Source organism: Mandrillus leucophaeus, unplaced genomic scaffold, assembly GCF_000951045.1.
Source record: "Mandrillus leucophaeus isolate KB7577 unplaced genomic scaffold, Mleu.le_1.0 Scaffold10, whole genome shotgun sequence".
In the NCBI taxonomy this organism is placed as follows: domain Eukaryota; kingdom Metazoa; phylum Chordata; class Mammalia; order Primates; family Cercopithecidae; genus Mandrillus; species Mandrillus leucophaeus.
The window spans coordinates 4,490,803-4,508,722 of NW_012098098.1; the positions used below are offsets into that span (position 1 = coordinate 4,490,803).

The following is a 17,920-nucleotide window of genomic DNA, read 5'->3' on the forward strand; positions in this document are numbered from 1 at the left end:
AACCACAATGAGACACCACTCCATACCTGCTGGGATGGTTATCAGCAAAGTCACAGATGAAACAAGTGTCGTGAGGATGCAGGGAAATGGGAACCCTGGTGCACTGCTGGTGGGCATAGAAAATGGCGCAGCTGCTATGGACAAGAGCTGGGCAGTTCCTCAAAACATGAAACACGGAGTAACATGATCCAGCAGTTCCGCTCAGTTCCTCAAAACATGAAACATGAAGTAACATATGATCCAGCAGTTCCGCTCAGTTCCTCAAAACATGAAACATGAAGTAACATATGATCCAGCAGTTCCGCTCAGTTCCTCAAAACTTGAAACATGGAGTAACATATGATCCAGCAATTCTGCTCCCAGGCGTACACCCCAGAGAAATGCAAACCTCTGTCCACACAAACACTTGCACGTAAATGTTCAAACCATATTATTCACAAAGTAGAATCACTGAAAAGCAGAAACAACCCAAAATTCAACCATCAAAAGAAATGACGTACTGACATACGCCTCAACGTGGATGAAGCTTAATGCCAAGTGAAAGAAGGCCGTCATAAAAGACCACTCATCGGATGACAGCATTGAGATGAAATGTCCCAGAACAGGCAAATTCAGAGACAGAAAGTAGATCAGAAGTCACCAGAGGCTGGGGGAGACGGGAAGGAGTGACTGCTTAATGGTATGGGACTTTTTGCGGTGAATGTTCTAGAATGAACGGTGATGGTTGCACAACACTGTAAATATATTAAAAACCACTGAATTGTATACTCTAAGAGTGAATTTTACGACACGTAAAAGAGATCTCAGATTTTAAAATTCAATTCACATATACAATGTTCTGCTACTTAAAGTGAGACCCACCTGACACAGGTGCTGATACCATTTTCGGACCCTTGTCCAGTGGATCTGCTGTCCCTGAAGAGACACTCGGAAATGGCTGCCCTCCCCCAGGGACACGGAGATGGGGACAAGTCCCCCCTTAATGAAGGGAAATCAGAGGATATCATTTAAGAGGTGGCCAGTTTAGAGTTTCACGAATAACATTTATTGACCACATTCATAACAGAATCTCACCCACATTCATATGAACATCGCTACAACCAAGAATCACCTGATGAGAAATAATTTGGGTTGAATCCTGGGTGTGGATTCTGTTCTACGAGAAAACAGTGGCTGTCACAGACGCCTCCTGATTGGAGGACTCTCGTTAAAGATCTTGATTGTGACACATTTTTGTGGATATTCTTGACAGCAGCTGAAGATTCCAACTTCAAATCCCAAAAAACTGGCTGGAAAGCAAAGCAAGAGACAGTTACTAGGACCCGGCCCCAGGCTGAGACCAGCTGCCCTCAGCATGCCCTTGGGAACCTCCAGGAGTGGAAGGCAAAGGCACCCCACGGTGCACAGGGCTGGAGGAATCCCAGGCAGGAAAGGGGTGCGGGGACGAGGGGTGGGATGCAGTCCTGGCCACATCACTTTCCAGCTGTGGGACCAGGGCAAGGCATTCCACCTCTGAGTGCCCACTTCTTCTGAAAAGGGATGATAATGCTGGCTTTGCAGAACTGTAAAGGGAACAGGTGAAATGAAGGCAGGTCTCGCCCTGCTCTTGGGGGCTCCCTGCCGAGAGATCCTAAGTCCACTCTCTCCTTCCACCCCCGGCTGCTGCAGCACATCTCTCCAGGCCAGCAGACCGGCAGCCGAGGCTTCCCCTGAGATAAGCTGGGTGTGTGGCTTGCGGCACCTCACAGGGCACCCACACATCCCAGCCGGACAAGCTGTGCCCTCCCCTGGGATGCTGGTTGGTGCCTGCTCCGCTGCCCTGGCAGCTTGGCTCAGAAGCAGACACCTGCTATGGAAGCGTACGGACCACCAACACCACAGGGTGAGTGGCTTCCTGGGACTTTCTAGACAAGCTGTTGATGAGGATGGGAAAAGATGGGGGCCTCCAAGTGCCAGGATTCGGGGGCTGGAAAAACAGGAAGCTGCACCGACATGCAGGTGGGTCTCCACCTGGACTGCACTTCTGGGGAACTTCAAAACAAAAGCATGCTCAGGCCCTCCCCAGAACAGTTACTCCAAATCTCCAGATGAAGCCCAGGCATCTTTCTCTTTTTCTTCCTCTCTCCTTCCTTCCATTCCTTCCATCTTACCAGGTAATTTGAGCTTGAGGCCAGGGTTCAGCAATTCCCTTTTGGGTTCCCTGACCATCTACTTAACATTGATCCTTTAAAATTGTTTCTTAAATTTCTTTTAGAGATAAGATCTTGCTCTGTTGCCCAGGCTGGAGTGTACTGACAATCAGCTCACTGCAACTGCAAACTCCTGGGCTCAAGCAATCTTTCCACCTCATCCTCCCAAGTAGCTGGGACCACAGCACCACAGTCAGCTAATTTTTTTATTTTGTATGGAGATGGGGTCTTGCTATATTGCCCAAGCTGGTCTTGAACTCCTGGGCTCAAGTGATCCTCCCACCGTGGGCTCAAGCAATCTTCCCACCTCATTCTCCCAAGTAGCTGGGACCACAGCATTACACTCAGCTAATTTTTTAATTTTGTATGGAGATGGGGTCTTGCTATGTTGCCCAAGCTGGTCTTGAACTCCTGGGCTCAAGTGATCCTCCCACCTTAGCCTCCCAAAGTGCTGGGATCCAGGTGTAGGCCACCACACCTTGCCCATCCTTTAAGGCTGGGATGCGGGTGTGGGCCACAGCACCCGGCCTCGCCCATCCTTGAAGGCCAAGTGTTCTTCTTTGCTCCTCCCAGTGTGGGTACAAAGGAGTCAAACAAAATGTGATCATCAAGTTGCCAGACACAAAAAGAAAGATAAATCCGCAAGAAAAATGACAAAGGAAAGCTCTCACTGTTGCCCAGGTACTGCTCATGCTCGGAGACCACGCAGAGCTCACTGTACCCGCTCCCAGCCCCCTTCCCCATGCATGGCCTGGAGAGGCTGACCCCCAGGCCCACAAGGGACCCATACCTGATGCACATTACCTGATGCACATCACAGCCTCGACTGTGACTGCCCAGGGAGCGGGAGGTAATGTCCAACTCTATGAGAATGGATAACCCAAAAAACAGGGGAGGGGCTCCCACTCCCAGCTGTGGCAGAGTGACCAAGACCGGGCTAAGCTCCTGCTGTGAACAACTAGAAAATAGGGCAGGACACCTGGCAGCTATCTGCAGACACTGCACATTTTGAATCTTCCTCTTCCAATTGCGTGGAGGAGACAAGGAGCAAACAAGTAAATGCATGTAAATTCGATGGTGTGTGCACGTTTGTTCACAGGTCTCCTCGTCCATGTAGGGTGACGCAGGCCTCCAGGCAGGAAGGAGCTGCAATGGGCAAGGATGGGGAGGAGGAGGGGAGGGGAGGCTTTGCAGAGGAGCCACTGCCTAGGCCGAGAGTAAATGGGGAGGAAGAAGCAACTGTTCCCCAAAGTCCTGCTGCAGCCTGGGGAGTGGCCCTGGAGGCTTCCTGGGGGAGGGATCCCAGCAGAAAGCCACGGCTGTGAGCAGCAAGAGTGCCAGGGGCAAAACTCGAAGCCTAGGTGAGGGTAGGGACTAGAGACCAGGGAAAGGGGCTTTCTAGTATGGAGCCTGGCGGCTAGGGTTCGAGCTGGGGGTACAGGCAGGAGGTCCCTATACCGGAGGGGTGCTCAGAGCTCAGAGGCTGGAGGGCGAGTGGCTGTTAAGATGCGCCATTGACCCCAACATAACAATGGAAATGTATGGAAACGACCCCAACATAACAACGGAAATGTGTGGAAACTGGGACCCGTGTCCTGCTGGGAGCAGGGCCATTTTAGAACTTGGGAACAGAGAAGGGGTGGAAGTGCCCCACGAGGCCCCCGCCGCCCCCACGAGGCCCCCGCCGCCCCTAGACTGCCCTGGCATCTCTAGGTGAGGCGGGGCAGAGCCTGTGCCATACAGAGCACCACAGGACACACTCACAGCGCCCCGCCTCAGCTGCCTGTCAAGTTAACCCCTGACCCCAACTCTCCCTCGGTCACCAAGCGTCCCTCAGGTGGACATCACCATGCCAGGGCCACCCGCTGTCCCCCATTCCCCACCTGCTCACCGAATGGCCACAATGACCCTCGGGATGGCCTGGAGGAGGGTCAGGAGGGCAAGGCGCAGCAGACACACTGGGCGAGCCGGTAGCTCGTCCCGCTCGGGGGCCTGGAGCTGCTGGCACTTGGGCAGCAGGCGCTCGTCACCGCAGATCCGCCAGCAGTTGTGCCAGGAGCATGCATCCAGCGGGGGTGCTAGGCACAGAAAAGGTGGGATGAGGACAGGGCGTGTTCCCCAGGACTCTGTGAGCCACAAGGAGGCTGCAATACCAGCCCCAGAGCCTCTGGGAAACGGTGACTTCCAGGGCCCAGCCACAGCCCCGGGGTGGGGACACTGATCCGGAGCTAGCGAGATAAAGGCCATCTTGCGGGTTTATGATTTCCTGGGTAACACCGGCCTTGGGGCTGTTTTTCAAGAGGCTTTCTCTTTTAGAACCGCATATGGAACATGTACAACATCTAACTAGGATTTGCTTCCAAATCATCTTTTTTGGAGCGGGAGTGGGTGGTGAAGATCAGAGGAACCACACTGGATAATGACTGGAGCTGAGTGATGCTGATTTAAGCCAATCTCCACTTCGGGGAGTATTTGAAATTTTCCATAATAAAAATTTAAGGAAAGCCACAAGCACAGATGGAATTCTGGCATTTCCATTTCCCTGATGCTCTTCAGCACTTTCCACACGGGGTCTGGTCAGCACGTGATCCTCCAGATACCAGAGTTTGTTTTTATTTTTTATTACACTGTTAATATGCTACTAATATAAAATATATACTAATTATGTTAACATAAATATCATAAATGTACTTTCCTTATGAAAAATTACGGCACAAAAACATAGAGGAGAGAAGCATCTAAGTCTGTCTTTACAAGAAAAAATGTAAGATCAGAAATGTGAACTTTCTTGTTAAAATGGAAATCAGTCAGATTCGAGGCCAAAGAAAATGTCTCACAGTTTTAAATCACTCCCTACTGGAGGCCAAAGGGGAGAACGATCATAATTCTCTTGGCAGCAACGAGCCCTGCTCTCTTAACTCTGCTGGGAAATCTTCTGGCGTGAATGGGTTTGAGGCTTGAAACGTTACTTACATAGGTCACTTAAACTGCAAAGCAGTGATTGGAGTAAAAATTAATGCTGTTTTTATTTTAAGTATCAGATACCAGATGATGCATGTCAACTAAGCTTTTAGCTTTTCTTAAAAGATGCAAAGTTTTCAAAGTCAAAAATATTTAATAAAAATAAACCCAAAAATGTGTGATTATACGGTTCGAAGAGCCGTAAGAGGTGAGCAGTTGGTTGGTGGTTATTTGTTTCCCAAGCATTCCCCGACTCCTGCCTCTGGGGGTTCCACTCAAATCACTCACCTTTTCCAGGGACCCCAACTCCATTCGTAGATTTACTCATTCATACATTCCATCAAAGCAAACCCACTGCAAAGAGTCGGCGCACCAAGGGAAGGACGTGATGCCGGCCCAGAAAACACAGACACGGCAGCCCTTCGCACCGGGAAACACCTTCAAGATCAAGTCCAGCCCACTCTTTTTAGAGACAAAGAAAGTAATGGTGGGGGTGGAGGTCCTGATCTCCCCATATACTATGTCATGAGAGCAGAAATACACGTATGTGCCAGGTCACAGACAGATCAATCTACATACCAGGTCACACACACACAAATACGTAAATATACTTAACTACGAATACATAAGGGGACTGCAAAAAGTATGTAGAAGATGGAATTAAAAAATAAAAATAGGCCAGGCACAGTGGCTCACGCCTGTCATCCCAGCACTTTGGAAGGCTAAGGCAGGTGGATCACCTGACGTCAGGAGTTCAAGACCAGCTTGGCAGATGGTGAAACCCCATCTCTAATAAAAATACAAAAATCAGCTGGGTGTGGTGGTACGCTCCTATAGTCCCACCTACTCAGGAGGCTGAGGCAGGAGAATCGCTCGAACCCAGGAGGCGAAGGTTGCAGTGAGCCAAGATCGTGCCATCGCACTCCAGCCCGGATGACAGAATGATACTCCATCCCAAAACAAAATAAAAATAAAAAAATAAAAAATATCAAGTTTGTTTCTCAACCTAAGCTCCACAAGGTCAAGACACTTTTGTCAGTGATGACACCAACCGTTTAGTCCATCTTGAAAGAGCTGAGGGTCCTGGGAATTTAAACACATCAATGCAGTCTTTTATTACATTATTAACTGAAGAAAATGGGTGCCCTTTAAAGATGTTTTAAGATTAGAAAACAAAGAAGACAGAAAGAGCCGAATCAGGACTGTAATTTGGCTGTAAGGTGGATGTCTAATAATTTCCCATCAAAACTCTCACAAAGTTGCCCTTGTTTGACAAGAGGAATGAGCGGGAGCCTTGCTGTGGTAGAGAGGGACTCTTGTGGAGCTTTCCAGAGTGTTTTTCTGCTAGAGCTTTGGCTAACTTCCTCAAAACACTCTCATAATAAGCAGATGTTGGCCAGACACAGTGGTTCATGCCTGCAATCCCAGCACTTTAGGAGGCCAAGGCGGGAGGACCATGAGGTCAGGAGTTTGAGACCAGCCTGACCAACATGGTGAAACCCCATCTCTACTAAAAATACAAAAATTAGCCAGGGGTGGTGGCGCACGCCTGTAATCCCAGCTACTCGGGAGGCTGAGGAAGGAGAATCACTTGAACCTAGGGGGCAGAAGTTGTGGTGAGCGCAGATTGTGCCACTGCACTCCAGCCTGGGCGACAGAGCGAGACTACATCTCAGTCAATCAATCAATCAATCAATCAATCAATAAGCAGATGTTATCATCCTTTGGTCCTCCAGAAAGTCAACCAGCAAAATGCCTTGAGCATCCCAAAAAACTGTTGCCATGACCTTTGCTCTTGTCCCATCCACTCTTACCATGATGGGACCACGTTCAGCCCTCGACAGCCATTGCTTTGGTTGTGCTTTGTCTTCAGGATGGTACTGGCAAAGCCATGTTTCATCTCTTGTTACAATTCTTCAAAGAAATGTTTTAGGATCTTGATCCCACTTCTTTAAAATTTCCACTGAAAGCTCTGTTCTTGTCTGCAGCTGATCTGAACACAATGGGTTTGGTGCCCTCTGAGTGGAAGGTTTGCTCAACCTTGATTCTGCAGTCAGAATTGTGTCAGCTGAGCCAGTTGAGATGTCTGTGATGTTGGCTAGTGTTTCTGCTGGTAATCATCAGTCCTCTTTATTTGGGGCATGAACAAGATGAATGTTTTTTCTCACAAACTGATGTGGGTGGGCTGGCGCTGCAGGCTGTACCTTCGACATCGCCTCATCCCTTCTTAAATGAGTCACCCATCTGGAAACTGCTGTTCTGTGGTGCATTGTCACCATAAACTTGTCATAAAGTATCAATGACTTTACCATTGTTCCACCCAAACTTCACCATAAAGATGATGTTTGTTCTGGCTTCGATTTTAGCAGAATTCATGTCACTCTGATAGCGACTCTTTTTAAACTGATGTCTTCTCCTTCTTAGCACCTCAAACTAGACCCTGTTCAGATATGTTATAATAAGTTAATATGAGTTTAGTTTGGTGCAAAAAAAAAAATTGAAATCCATACATTGTTTCATTGCTTTTTTTATTATATGCATTTTCTTTTTCTTTTTTCTTTTTTTTTTTTTGGAGACAGAGTCTTACTCTGTTGCCCAGGCTGGAGTGCAATGGTATGATCTCAGCTCACTGCAACCTCTGCCTCCCGGGTTCAAGCAATTCTCATGCCTCAGCCTCCCAAGTAGCTGGGACTACAGACATGTGCCACCACGCCCAGTTAACTTTTTGTATTTTAGTAGAGACAAGGTTTCACTATGTTGCCCAGACTGGTCTCAAACTCCTGAGCTCAGGCAATCCAGTCTCCTCAGCCTCCCAAAGTACTGGGATTACAGGCGTGAGCCACAGCACCTGGTATATTATATGCATTTCCCATAAACTTTTTCAAGGCCCCTCATATGAATACATATTGTATTGTGAATACATGAATGTGAGTATATACTATGACTATCATGAACATGTGAATGTATATACACCAGGTCACAAATGTATGAATATATGAGCATATTATGTAATGAATAGATACGTAAGTTTTGTGTTTTGAATATACAATGTGCCATGAATATATGAATGTACGAGTATATAATAGGATATATATAGGAATATGTACTATGTCATAAATATATATACACACACATACTATGTCATAAATTATAGAAGATTAGAGCTTAATAAAACCACTTTAGGTCTCATCTAAGCCCAGGCTGGGAGTTGGCTTCATCCGGAGAGCCGCTGCTGGCAGATGGGTAGGGTCTGCTATAGAGCAGAGGTTTCTCTGGGCTCACTGGGGGAAGGTAGTGGGTGACCAGGGATGGCTGTTGAGCAGGGGAGGGAAGCCACATGCATGTCACTGTTACACTGTGGGCAGGTGTCTGGGGATGAGAGGTTCCCCCACCATCCACCATGATGCTCACGAACCCCGCCTTTCTGGGGAGGGGGATGACATGAGACACACGCACACTGGAGTTACCTTGGATGCCTTTCAAACTCTCCTGCCTCCTGACCATCTAAAAGACAAGAATGGAGGCAAGCAGTCAGCCTGGTGACCCTCCAAAGGGGGAGAGCCTGGTGATTGGGACTCCAAACCTCCAGGAGGGGTGCTGGCTGCCTCAAGATAAAAGCCCTGGGCTCCTCCTTATGAGGCCTGCAGGCTCTTTTCTCTGAGGACAGCCTGCCACCCAATGATGGAAAACCAGCAACTGGAAGTCAGGGGGAAGGAAGGAAGCTCTTGTCTACCACCCAGGACACGGGGAAAGCAGGGGAGTGAGAGGCCCAGGGGGCTAGGAAGAGGCCTGCTGCCGCTGTCCAGAACTAGCGCTGTGGAGGCAGCCAGCAAGAGCAGAGAGGACAGGCCATCTGGTGGTGGTCCATCCGGGGCACCCTCCTTCTCACCTCCCTCTATGCAGCCAGGGCCAGAAGAGAGAGTCAGAGGAGGGGCCCAGCCAGGGAAGGGAGGTGGTGTGAGAAGGAGGAGGCAGGGAGGTGAGAGAGGTCGAGGAGAATGCAGAGTGGGAGGAAGAGAGGGAGGAAAGCAGCAGCAGCAGCAGCAGTGAGGGCCAGAACAATCAGCCCTCTGCAGAAAGCAGCACGGCCCTGCCCTTCCAGTGCCAAATGGGAGATGGAGCTGGCCTCCCTGAGCCACACCTGCCCTCTGTGCTCCCAGGCCCATGGCCACAACTGCCAGGGATCTTCTCTGGACATCACAGTGGGAGACTGAGCCAGCCTCCCTAAGCCACACCTGCCCTCTGTGCTCCCAGGCCCATGGCCACAACTGCCAGGGGATCTTCTCTGGACACCACAGAGGCCTCTGTGGGAGCAGAGCCCAGGTACCCCTCTTCCCCTTCTTCCTCCCGTCTCCCCTTTTCCCGGCCCCCACCTCACTCTTCAGTCCTCACTGCAGTGTGCGCCTCCTCCTTACCTGCTGCTGAGATCTCAGAACCTGGGGCACCCAGTAGGGCATCACTGCCTGGTCCCTAGGCATCGGGAGGCGGCCCCCAAAGCGATGGCATAGGCAGGGGCACATCTTGGTGGTTTGGGGGATATAAAACTGAACCATCTTTTGACTCTAACAGAGAGGATGGGAGGAGAAGATTCAGAAGGGGATGGAGCCACTCCTGCCCCCAGCGACTCCCTGATGGAGCCATTCCCCAGAAGACTCCTGGCTCCGTCTTAGTATCAGGGCAGGCCCTGGAGAGCTGTTCCCACCCACAAGCACACCCAACCACTCCAGAGAAGGGACTGTGGTCTACCGTCTACAACATGCCCACTGTTGGGAGACACGGGACCTCCGTAGCTCACCTGGATTCTCTACCCCTCATCTGCACCTGTGCCCTGGCAGAGCACACAGGTTGGTATTGGAAGACCTGGCTCTGTCCTGGCCTGGTGGTCTCCAGCTGGGGCCCTTGGGCACGACACTTAGCATCCCTGTGCCTCGGTGCTCTCAGCTATGAAGAGGGCTCTGCTGGCATCTTAACAAAGTCTATCAGGTTCTAAAATAGACAGCCTTTGATGCGGCAATTCTACTTGCAGGAATGTTTCCTATGAGGATGCTTTCACATCTGCAAAGTTACTATGCACAGAAATATTCGCTGCACCATTATCAGGAGTGACTGGACAGTCTGAATGTCTTTCAGTAAGAGACAATAAATGACAGACATCGGGCAATAGGGTATAGGCAGCCTTGGGAAGAATGGAACAGAGCTGTCTGGACTGACATGGAATAAACTCTGAGACAGGATGTAAAGTGAGGAAAATGCAGCACTGTGAGTTCAGTACACTACCATGTGCATTTTTCAAAAAAGAATGTGCACGCAATCGTATGTATGTGAATTATAGCAAATGACACTCTTGCCTCAGTTCCTCACCCTCCCTACAGCCCACCCTTGGCACTGTGACCCTGCAGCCTCTCCAGCGGAAGGACAGGGTGGTCCCACCTCTCAGCTGCGGGTTCGACCAGGCATATGGTTTGGGCAACAGAATGAGAAGGAGGTTACAGCAGGAGGAGGAGTTACAGCCCTGCACGTAGTGGTAGGGGCTATCAGACATGGGGGAAGGCCGGGAGCAGTGGCTCATGCCAGTAATCCCAGCATTTTGGGAGGCCAAGGCAGGTGGATCACTTAAGGTCAGAAGTTCGAGACCAGACTGGTCAATATGGTGAAACCCCATCTCTACTAAAAATACAAAAATTAGCCAGGAGTGGTGGCAGGCATCTGTAATCCCAGCTACCTGGGAGACTAAGGCAAGATAATCACTTGAACCTGGGAGACGGAGGTTGTAGTGAGCCAAAATCATGCCACTGCACTCCAGCCTGGGCGGTAGAGTGAGACTCCATCTCAAAAAAAAAAAAAAAAAGAAAAGAAAAACAAAAACGGAATGCCATCCCTCATAAGCAGGATAAGAATGTCTCCTCACTGCTCCATTCAACATTGTAGTGAAAGGTCTAGCCAGTGTATTAAGCAAGAAAAATAAAAGTCTCCAAATCGAAAAGGGAGAAAGAAAGCCATCTCTACTTGCAGATGACACAATCATCTGTGTAGAATATCTGATGGAATCCACAAAAAGAGCTACTAGAATAAATAGGCTTAGCAATATTGTAGAATACAAGAACAACAGACAAACATCAGTTGTACTTCTAAATACCAGCAATGCAAAGTCATACATTGAAATTCAAAAACAATGTCATCAAAATTATGAAATACTTACGGGTAAATCTGACAAAAAAATGTATAAAGCCTATATAATAAAAGTTGCAAAATATTTCTGGGAAATATTAAAGAAAACCTAAATACATGTAGAAATGTATCATGTTTATGGGTCAAAAGACTCAATATTTTTCACAAGACAATTCTCTTCAAACTGATCTACAAAGCCCATACAGTGCCAATCAAAATCCCAGTAGGGTGCTTTTGCAGAAATTGACAAACTGATTGTAAAATTCACAAGGAAATGCAAAAAATATATATATATAGCCAACTCTGAAAAACAAAGCTTGAAAATGAGCCCTACTTGATTTCCAGACATTATAAAGTCAAGACACAATAATCAAGACAGTGTAGTATTAGCATAAAGATAGACAATTAGATCAGAAGAGGGTTCAGAAATAAATTCATACATATATGAACAACTGTCTTAGTCCACTTGTGTGGCTATAAAGGAATACCTGAGGCAGTGTATTTTATTAAGAAAAGAGGCTTGGCCAGGTGTGGTGGTGGCTCATGCCTGTAATCCCAGCACTTTGGGAGGCCAAGGCAGGTGGATCACTTGAAGTCAGAAGTTTGAGACTAGCCTGGCCAACATGGCGAAACCCCATCTCTACTAAAAATATAAAAATTAGCCGGGCATGGTGGCGAGCGCCTGTAATCCCAACTACTCAGGGGTCTGAGGTAGGAGGCAGGGGAATCACTTGAACCTGGGAGGCGGAGGTTGCAGTGAGCTGAAATCGATCATGCCACTGCACTCCAGTGTAGACGACAGAGCAAGACTCCATCTCAAAAAGAAAAAGAAAAGAAAAGAGGTTTATCTGGTTCACGATTCTGACGGCTGGAAAGTTCAAGACTGGGAGTCTGCTTCCTCTCATGGTGGAAGGTGAAGGGGAGCCCACATACGTTGAGATCACATACGAGAGAGGAAGCCAGAAAGAGGGGAGGAGATGCCAGGCTCTTTTTAACAACCGGCTGTCTTGGGAACTAGTAGAGAGAGAACTGAGTCACTACCATAAGGACAGCACCAATCCACGCAGGAGGGACCTGCCCCCCGTGACCCGAATACCTCCAACACTGGGGATCCCTAGCTCCAACACTGGTGATCAAATTTTATCATCAGGTTTGAGGGGACAAACATCTAAACTACAGCAACAACTAATCTTTGACAAAGGTATAAAGGCGGGTCAGTAGAGAAAATACAGCCCTTACAATAGATGGTGCTAGAAAAATTAGACTGTCATATGCAAACAAACCCAATTCAAGGCTGGGCACGGTGGCTCATGCCTGTAATCCCAGCACTTTGCTGAGGTGGGCGGATCACCTGAGATCAGGAGTTCAAGATCAGCCTGGCCAACATGGTGAAACCCTGTCTCTACTAAAAATACAAAAAATTAGCCAGGCATGGTGGTGTGTGCTTGTTGTCCCAGCTACTTGGGAGGCTGAGGCAGAAGAATTGCTTGAATCTGGGAGGTGGAGGTAGAAGTAGAAACAACCCAAATGTCCTTCTGGGTGAGTGAATAGACTGTGATCTATTCATATAATGCAGCATTACTCAGTAATAAAAAGAATGACCAAGATCATGCCCCTGCACTTCAGCCTGGGCGAAACAGCAAGACTCTATCTCCAAAAAAAAAATTCAATCCATACCTCACACTATATACAAAAATTAACTCAAAATGGATCACAGAAATAAACATAAAATCATAAAACTTCTAAAAGAAAACATAAGAAAAAACCTTTTCTGACCTCTGGCTCAGCAAAGATCTGTTAGCTACGACACCTGAAGCATGATCCACTGCTGTGCTGGGGATAGGCACACCTAGGCAAGATCCAGAAAACATGGAATTGATAAACTGAACTTCACCAAAAGGTAAAACTTCTCTCTCTGAAAGATACTGATAAGAGAATAAAAAGATAAGCCAGGTCAGGCGTGGTGGCTTGCACCCTGATCCCAGCACGCTGGGAGGCCGACACAGGTGGATCACTTGAGCCCAGGAGTTTGAGACTACCCAGGGCAACAAAGTGAGACCTCATCTCCATAAAAAATAAACAAAATTAGCCTTGTATGGTGGTGCACACCTGTGGTCCCAGTTACTTGAAGGGCTGAGGCGGGAGGATTGCTTGAGCTGGGGAGTTCAAGTTTGTAGTGAGCCAAGATTGTGCACTCCATTCTGGGCAACAGAGTGAGACCCAGTCCCAGGAAAAAAAAAAAAAAAGACAGGCCAAAGACATGGAAAGATATTTAAAAATTGAATCTCAGATCAATAATTTGTATCTAGAATATATAAAGAACTATCAAAACTCAGTAATTTAAAAAAGCAATTCTTATAAAGGGGCAAAACAATTAAACAGATGCTTCATCGAGTAAGACATCAGATATCAAAAGCACATGAAGAGATCCTTGACATCACCAATTATGACGGGTATACAAATGAAAACTATAATGAGATAGACACCTATTAAGACGGCTCAAATTAAAAAGATCAGCCAAACTAAGTGTTGGTGACAATGTGGAGGAATTGGAACTTTAGATACTGCTGGTAGAAATGTAAAATGGTGGAAAACAGTCAACAGACTTCTTTTTTAAAGTTAAATGTACACCTACCATATGATTCAGGAATTCCACTCCCTGGTATTTACCCAAGAAGAATGAAGGCATATGTGCGTACAAAGCCTTGTACACAAATGTTCACAGCAGCTTTGTGTGTAACACATAAGAAGCAGAAACAACCCAAATGTCCTTCTGGGTGAATGAATAAACCGTGGTCTATTCATATAATGCAGCATTACTCAATAATAAAAAGAATGACTATTGATGCTCATGATTACGTAGAAGAATCTCAAAATAATTATGCTAAGTGAAAGAAGCCAGACAAAAGAGTATACAGTCTATGACCTCATTTATATAAAATTCTCAGAAATGCAAATTAATCTACAGTGACAGAAAGCAGGTCAGTGTTTGCCTGGGGATGTCAGGGTACAGAATGTTGGGTAAAGTTAAAAGGAGCCCACAGACATGGTTAAGGGTTGTGTATATGCTCATTATCTTGATGGTGGTGGTGGGTTCAGGGGGGAATACCTATGGCAAGACTTACCACATGGTACATTTTCCACACGTGCAGTTTATCATATGCCAATCAAACCTCTAAAAGTCTAGTTTTTAGAAAAAACTGTTTAAAAATCACAGATCCTTTTATAGTTCATAAGTATGATAACCGGGCACTCACGCACATGTGTGAGGTGTGCCTCCCTCAGGCCTTGCTACGATGTCAGCACATTACCCATCTGACATGAAAATAAATAAATAATCTCAAACTGTCTCCTTGAAATGTTAAAATATCCATTCATATAATACTTCTAATTCTAAGGGGTGACTGGTTCCCTAACATTCACCCTGGACCCTCGGTGAAGACCTCCTGGTTCAAGTCACCTACCTGCTTTCGGGGTCTCAGGGACAGAGGGACCCAGTAAGGCAGTGCTGCTTCCACCCTGGGCACAGGTAGGCGGCCCCCGAATCTGGTCTGGCACTCACAGCAGATGGCCCAGGGGCCAGGGTGCATCTGAGTAAGATCCAGAAACGACAGAACTGAGTTTGATGCTGCATTTGCAGGGATACAGGAGGCTCTCAGGCACAGCAGATCCGTGCTCAGGAAGATGGTGTCCGGGGGCAGGGTCCCTGGCTCCTACTGCAGCTTGGAAAGAGGCAGGCTACCATGGCTTGCCCTGAGGCCTCCAAGGTCATTTGGAGGGGGATTTGCCAGAGCTTGCAAACCAGGTGCACTGGGATTCTCGGCCATTTACTGCCATGCTACAATGAGCAAGTCTCATGGTCCCCTCTGAAAATGGGGATGTACAAGCAGCTTTAGAGCTTATGGGCACATGAGTACTGCCTTTATGGCCATCTGTCTCACTCTGGTCTGCAAGAGCTTCCACATCCATCCCGTGTGACCTTTGCAACACCCTCAGGCAGGAAGGAAAGGGGCTGCCATCACCTCCAGGGGCAGACGGAGAAGCTGATGCCCAGAGCAGGTACATTTGGTGGCCTCCTGAACTCTGAGGTGTTGGGACAGCCTGGCAGGTGTTCTGGAGGCCCAGGGATAGCTCCTGCAACCACACTTTTGTGTCTGGAGCATTCTCTCATGGGATGCAGCTTCTGGACCCACATTCTCTGCTCTCCTCACCCCACAGGGGCATGTTGGGGTCAGGGCCAAGTGGCTGAGGATTTGCTTTGCTTACCGAATGACCTGGGAGGCACACTTCTTTCTTGTAGGTTTGAAATGGGCTATTCCTAGGAAAGAAGAACAGAAAAGCTTAGGGTTTGTGTAAACTAGGGGGCAGGGATGCTAGGGCACAGGCCTGGGCCTGCCTTCTCAGAACTGACTCTTAACAGTAAAACCCAGGGGTGGTGGGGACAGGGGAGGATCCTCTGAGCCCAAGAAGAGTGAGGGTGACATCAGAAGCAGGTGTGTGCTTGCTCACGCGTTCACGTCTAGGGGATCCTGGGGGCTGGTTGTCGTGGAATCTCGCATTCCCAAGCCAACCAACTTCAAGCTGACTCCAGCTAAACTTGTGCTTGGACCATCAGAAAAGATGGGAGCATTCCAACCTGGTGAGAACCTTCCTAGACATGGAGCTGCCAATCACATCACCTAGGATGGTTTGTCAGACACCCCCAACTTACTGAAATACTGAGGGAAAATATCGTCAAACTGTCCATTAACGAACCTCCTTCTACTATAAAAACCCAGGCGCTTTGTCTCTGGGATGACAAAGCATTTGGGGTTACACAGTCTGTGTTACTCTTCCCTGTTCCACCCCACAACAAACTGCTTGAATGTTGACTGATAAAGCGTCTCCAGTGGGTGCAAAGCCCTGCTTCCCTGACAGTGGTGGGTCAAAGTGCTTTGTACTGTGGAAACCGTAAGAGTGATACAAGTGTTTTCAGGTTTCATTGTCATAATAACCGTTATTATTAGTGCTGTTTTTTGTTAGAGTAATAGATTCAAGCATCAACTCTCCCAGCTAATGCTTGAAAACAGAGGACAGGGGCATTGCCCTCCACAGCATCCAAGGCCCCTTCTGGTAAAGACAGCACTGCTATATTCCTGGTAGGGGAGGGGGCCCACACCCATCTCAGGTAGTTCAGGTGGGCCCAACTCACCATTGCCCGGCCTAGAAGGCTGGGGAAAAAAGAAACTCCTTTCTGTTGAGGTTGATAATCTGATAACATGTAAACCTCAGGAGGTTCTGGTGATCATCTTGCCTCCACAAGGAAGCCAGTAAAAGGGAAGGAAGCTGAAAAATGGAGAGAAACCTTCCAGGACCATGGTCAGTGCGTACCTGGATACATCCATGCCTGAAGGCCTACTTCTGATATTTTCAGTTATGTGGAACCATCAGTTGCGTTTTTGTGCTTATGTGAGGTTCCTGTGGGTCGCGGTCAAGAGTTCTGCCTACGTACAGGTAATGCAGCAATGCCGGGCCGGGAACTCACAGACGCGGTGTCGGGTGCCCGCGGGCAGGATTCAGGACGCACTTGCCTGCCATCCTGCGCGCCGGGTGTGAGTGCCAACCTGCAGAGCCCGACGCACCCCGCGCCCGGATCCCCGTCAGCAGCGCCCGAGGCTGCTCCAGTGGCCTCATGATGATGGTGACAACGCCGCGGGGGCAGTGGGGACCGGCTCGCACGCGTATGGCTTCTTATGGCTGACGCGCCCTTTCACACACACATCGTCCGCAGGCCCTGACGCCCCGGCTCCCGCCTTTCCCTCCTGCCTCAGCCCGAAGCCAGCCCGAGACCAACCCAAACCTCCACATCAAACCCTCTGAGGAGCCCAACAGTCCCCGCGCGCCCGCCAGTCGCGCTGATTGGCCCGCGCCCAGCCAATCAAAAATGGCCTTCTGGGTATGTGAACTTAGCTGGCGGCTGATTGGTCCCGCGCGCAGAGACGCGGGGTCAGCGGGTCAGAGCGCGGCTGTGTAGGGCTGCTATTCCCGCTGGGGTAGGTTCTGCAGACCCCGGCCCCTGGAGCCACTCACCATTTCCGACGGATGGGCCGGAGGGGCCGCCGGCCGCACCAGCCAGGGTCTCGGTACCCTGCAAGGAGAGAAAGAGGTGGGAGCAGCCCGCGCGGGGCCCTGCGTCTTGCATAGGCGCTTCTGGTAAAGTCACTCCTTTATAGATAAAGGAGTTGGCGCCGGATCGTTGCGTCCTCAGGTGGGGCTCGAATCGTGACTTTTAGAGAAATAGTGGGTTTTTTTTGTTTGTTTTGTTTTTTAAAAAACAATCTGGGGTTTAAAGGCCGCGGAATTGGAAGCAGTCGTCACCCGGTGGCCTGAGCGTGCAAGCGCCGAAGCTCTGGCTGGCCATTAGCCTTCCCACTTTCGCTTGAACGCGTGTACTTTGCGCAGTTGCCGACATGGAGACAGGACGCATAAAATATTAATGTCTTCATATTTTAGTAAAACCCAGTGCTCTCTGCCTCTCTAATTATCTTAAGTTATTGCCAGTTCCCATTTGTATTTCTTGCAAACGGTTGAGTATACCCTCACTTTTCAGTATTTTCATGCAG

The 17,920-nt window shown here is 48.6% G+C and overlaps 1 protein-coding gene across 3 annotated transcripts; it reads right to left on the minus strand.

Moving 5' to 3' along the window:
* Nucleotides 1-1,006: 1,006 nt before the first annotated feature.
* On the minus strand, nt 1,007-17,379 carry LOC105533268 (chromosome unknown open reading frame, human C16orf95). 3 transcript variants are annotated; one of them, XM_011971662.1, is made up of 7 exons: nt 16,885-17,379; nt 15,585-15,636; nt 14,783-14,908; nt 9,566-9,712; nt 8,618-8,654; nt 4,081-4,267; nt 1,023-1,289 (listed from the first exon to the last, which is right to left on the minus strand). In XM_011971662.1, the coding sequence occupies exons 1-7, from the start codon at nt 16,989-16,991 to the stop codon at nt 1,271-1,273; spliced, it is 675 nt and encodes a 224-aa protein (XP_011827052.1). In that variant the 5' UTR covers nt 16,992-17,379; the 3' UTR covers nt 1,023-1,270. The 3 variants fall into 3 exon arrangements, 2 of the variants coding, with proteins under 2 accessions (XP_011827061.1, XP_011827052.1); XR_001005098.1 differs by lacking the exons at nt 8,618-8,654; nt 9,566-9,712 and having other exon boundaries at nt 1,007-1,289; nt 16,889-17,224; XM_011971671.1 differs by lacking the exons at nt 8,618-8,654; nt 9,566-9,712 and having other exon boundaries at nt 1,007-1,289.
* Between the last annotated feature and the right edge of the window lie 541 nt (nt 17,380-17,920).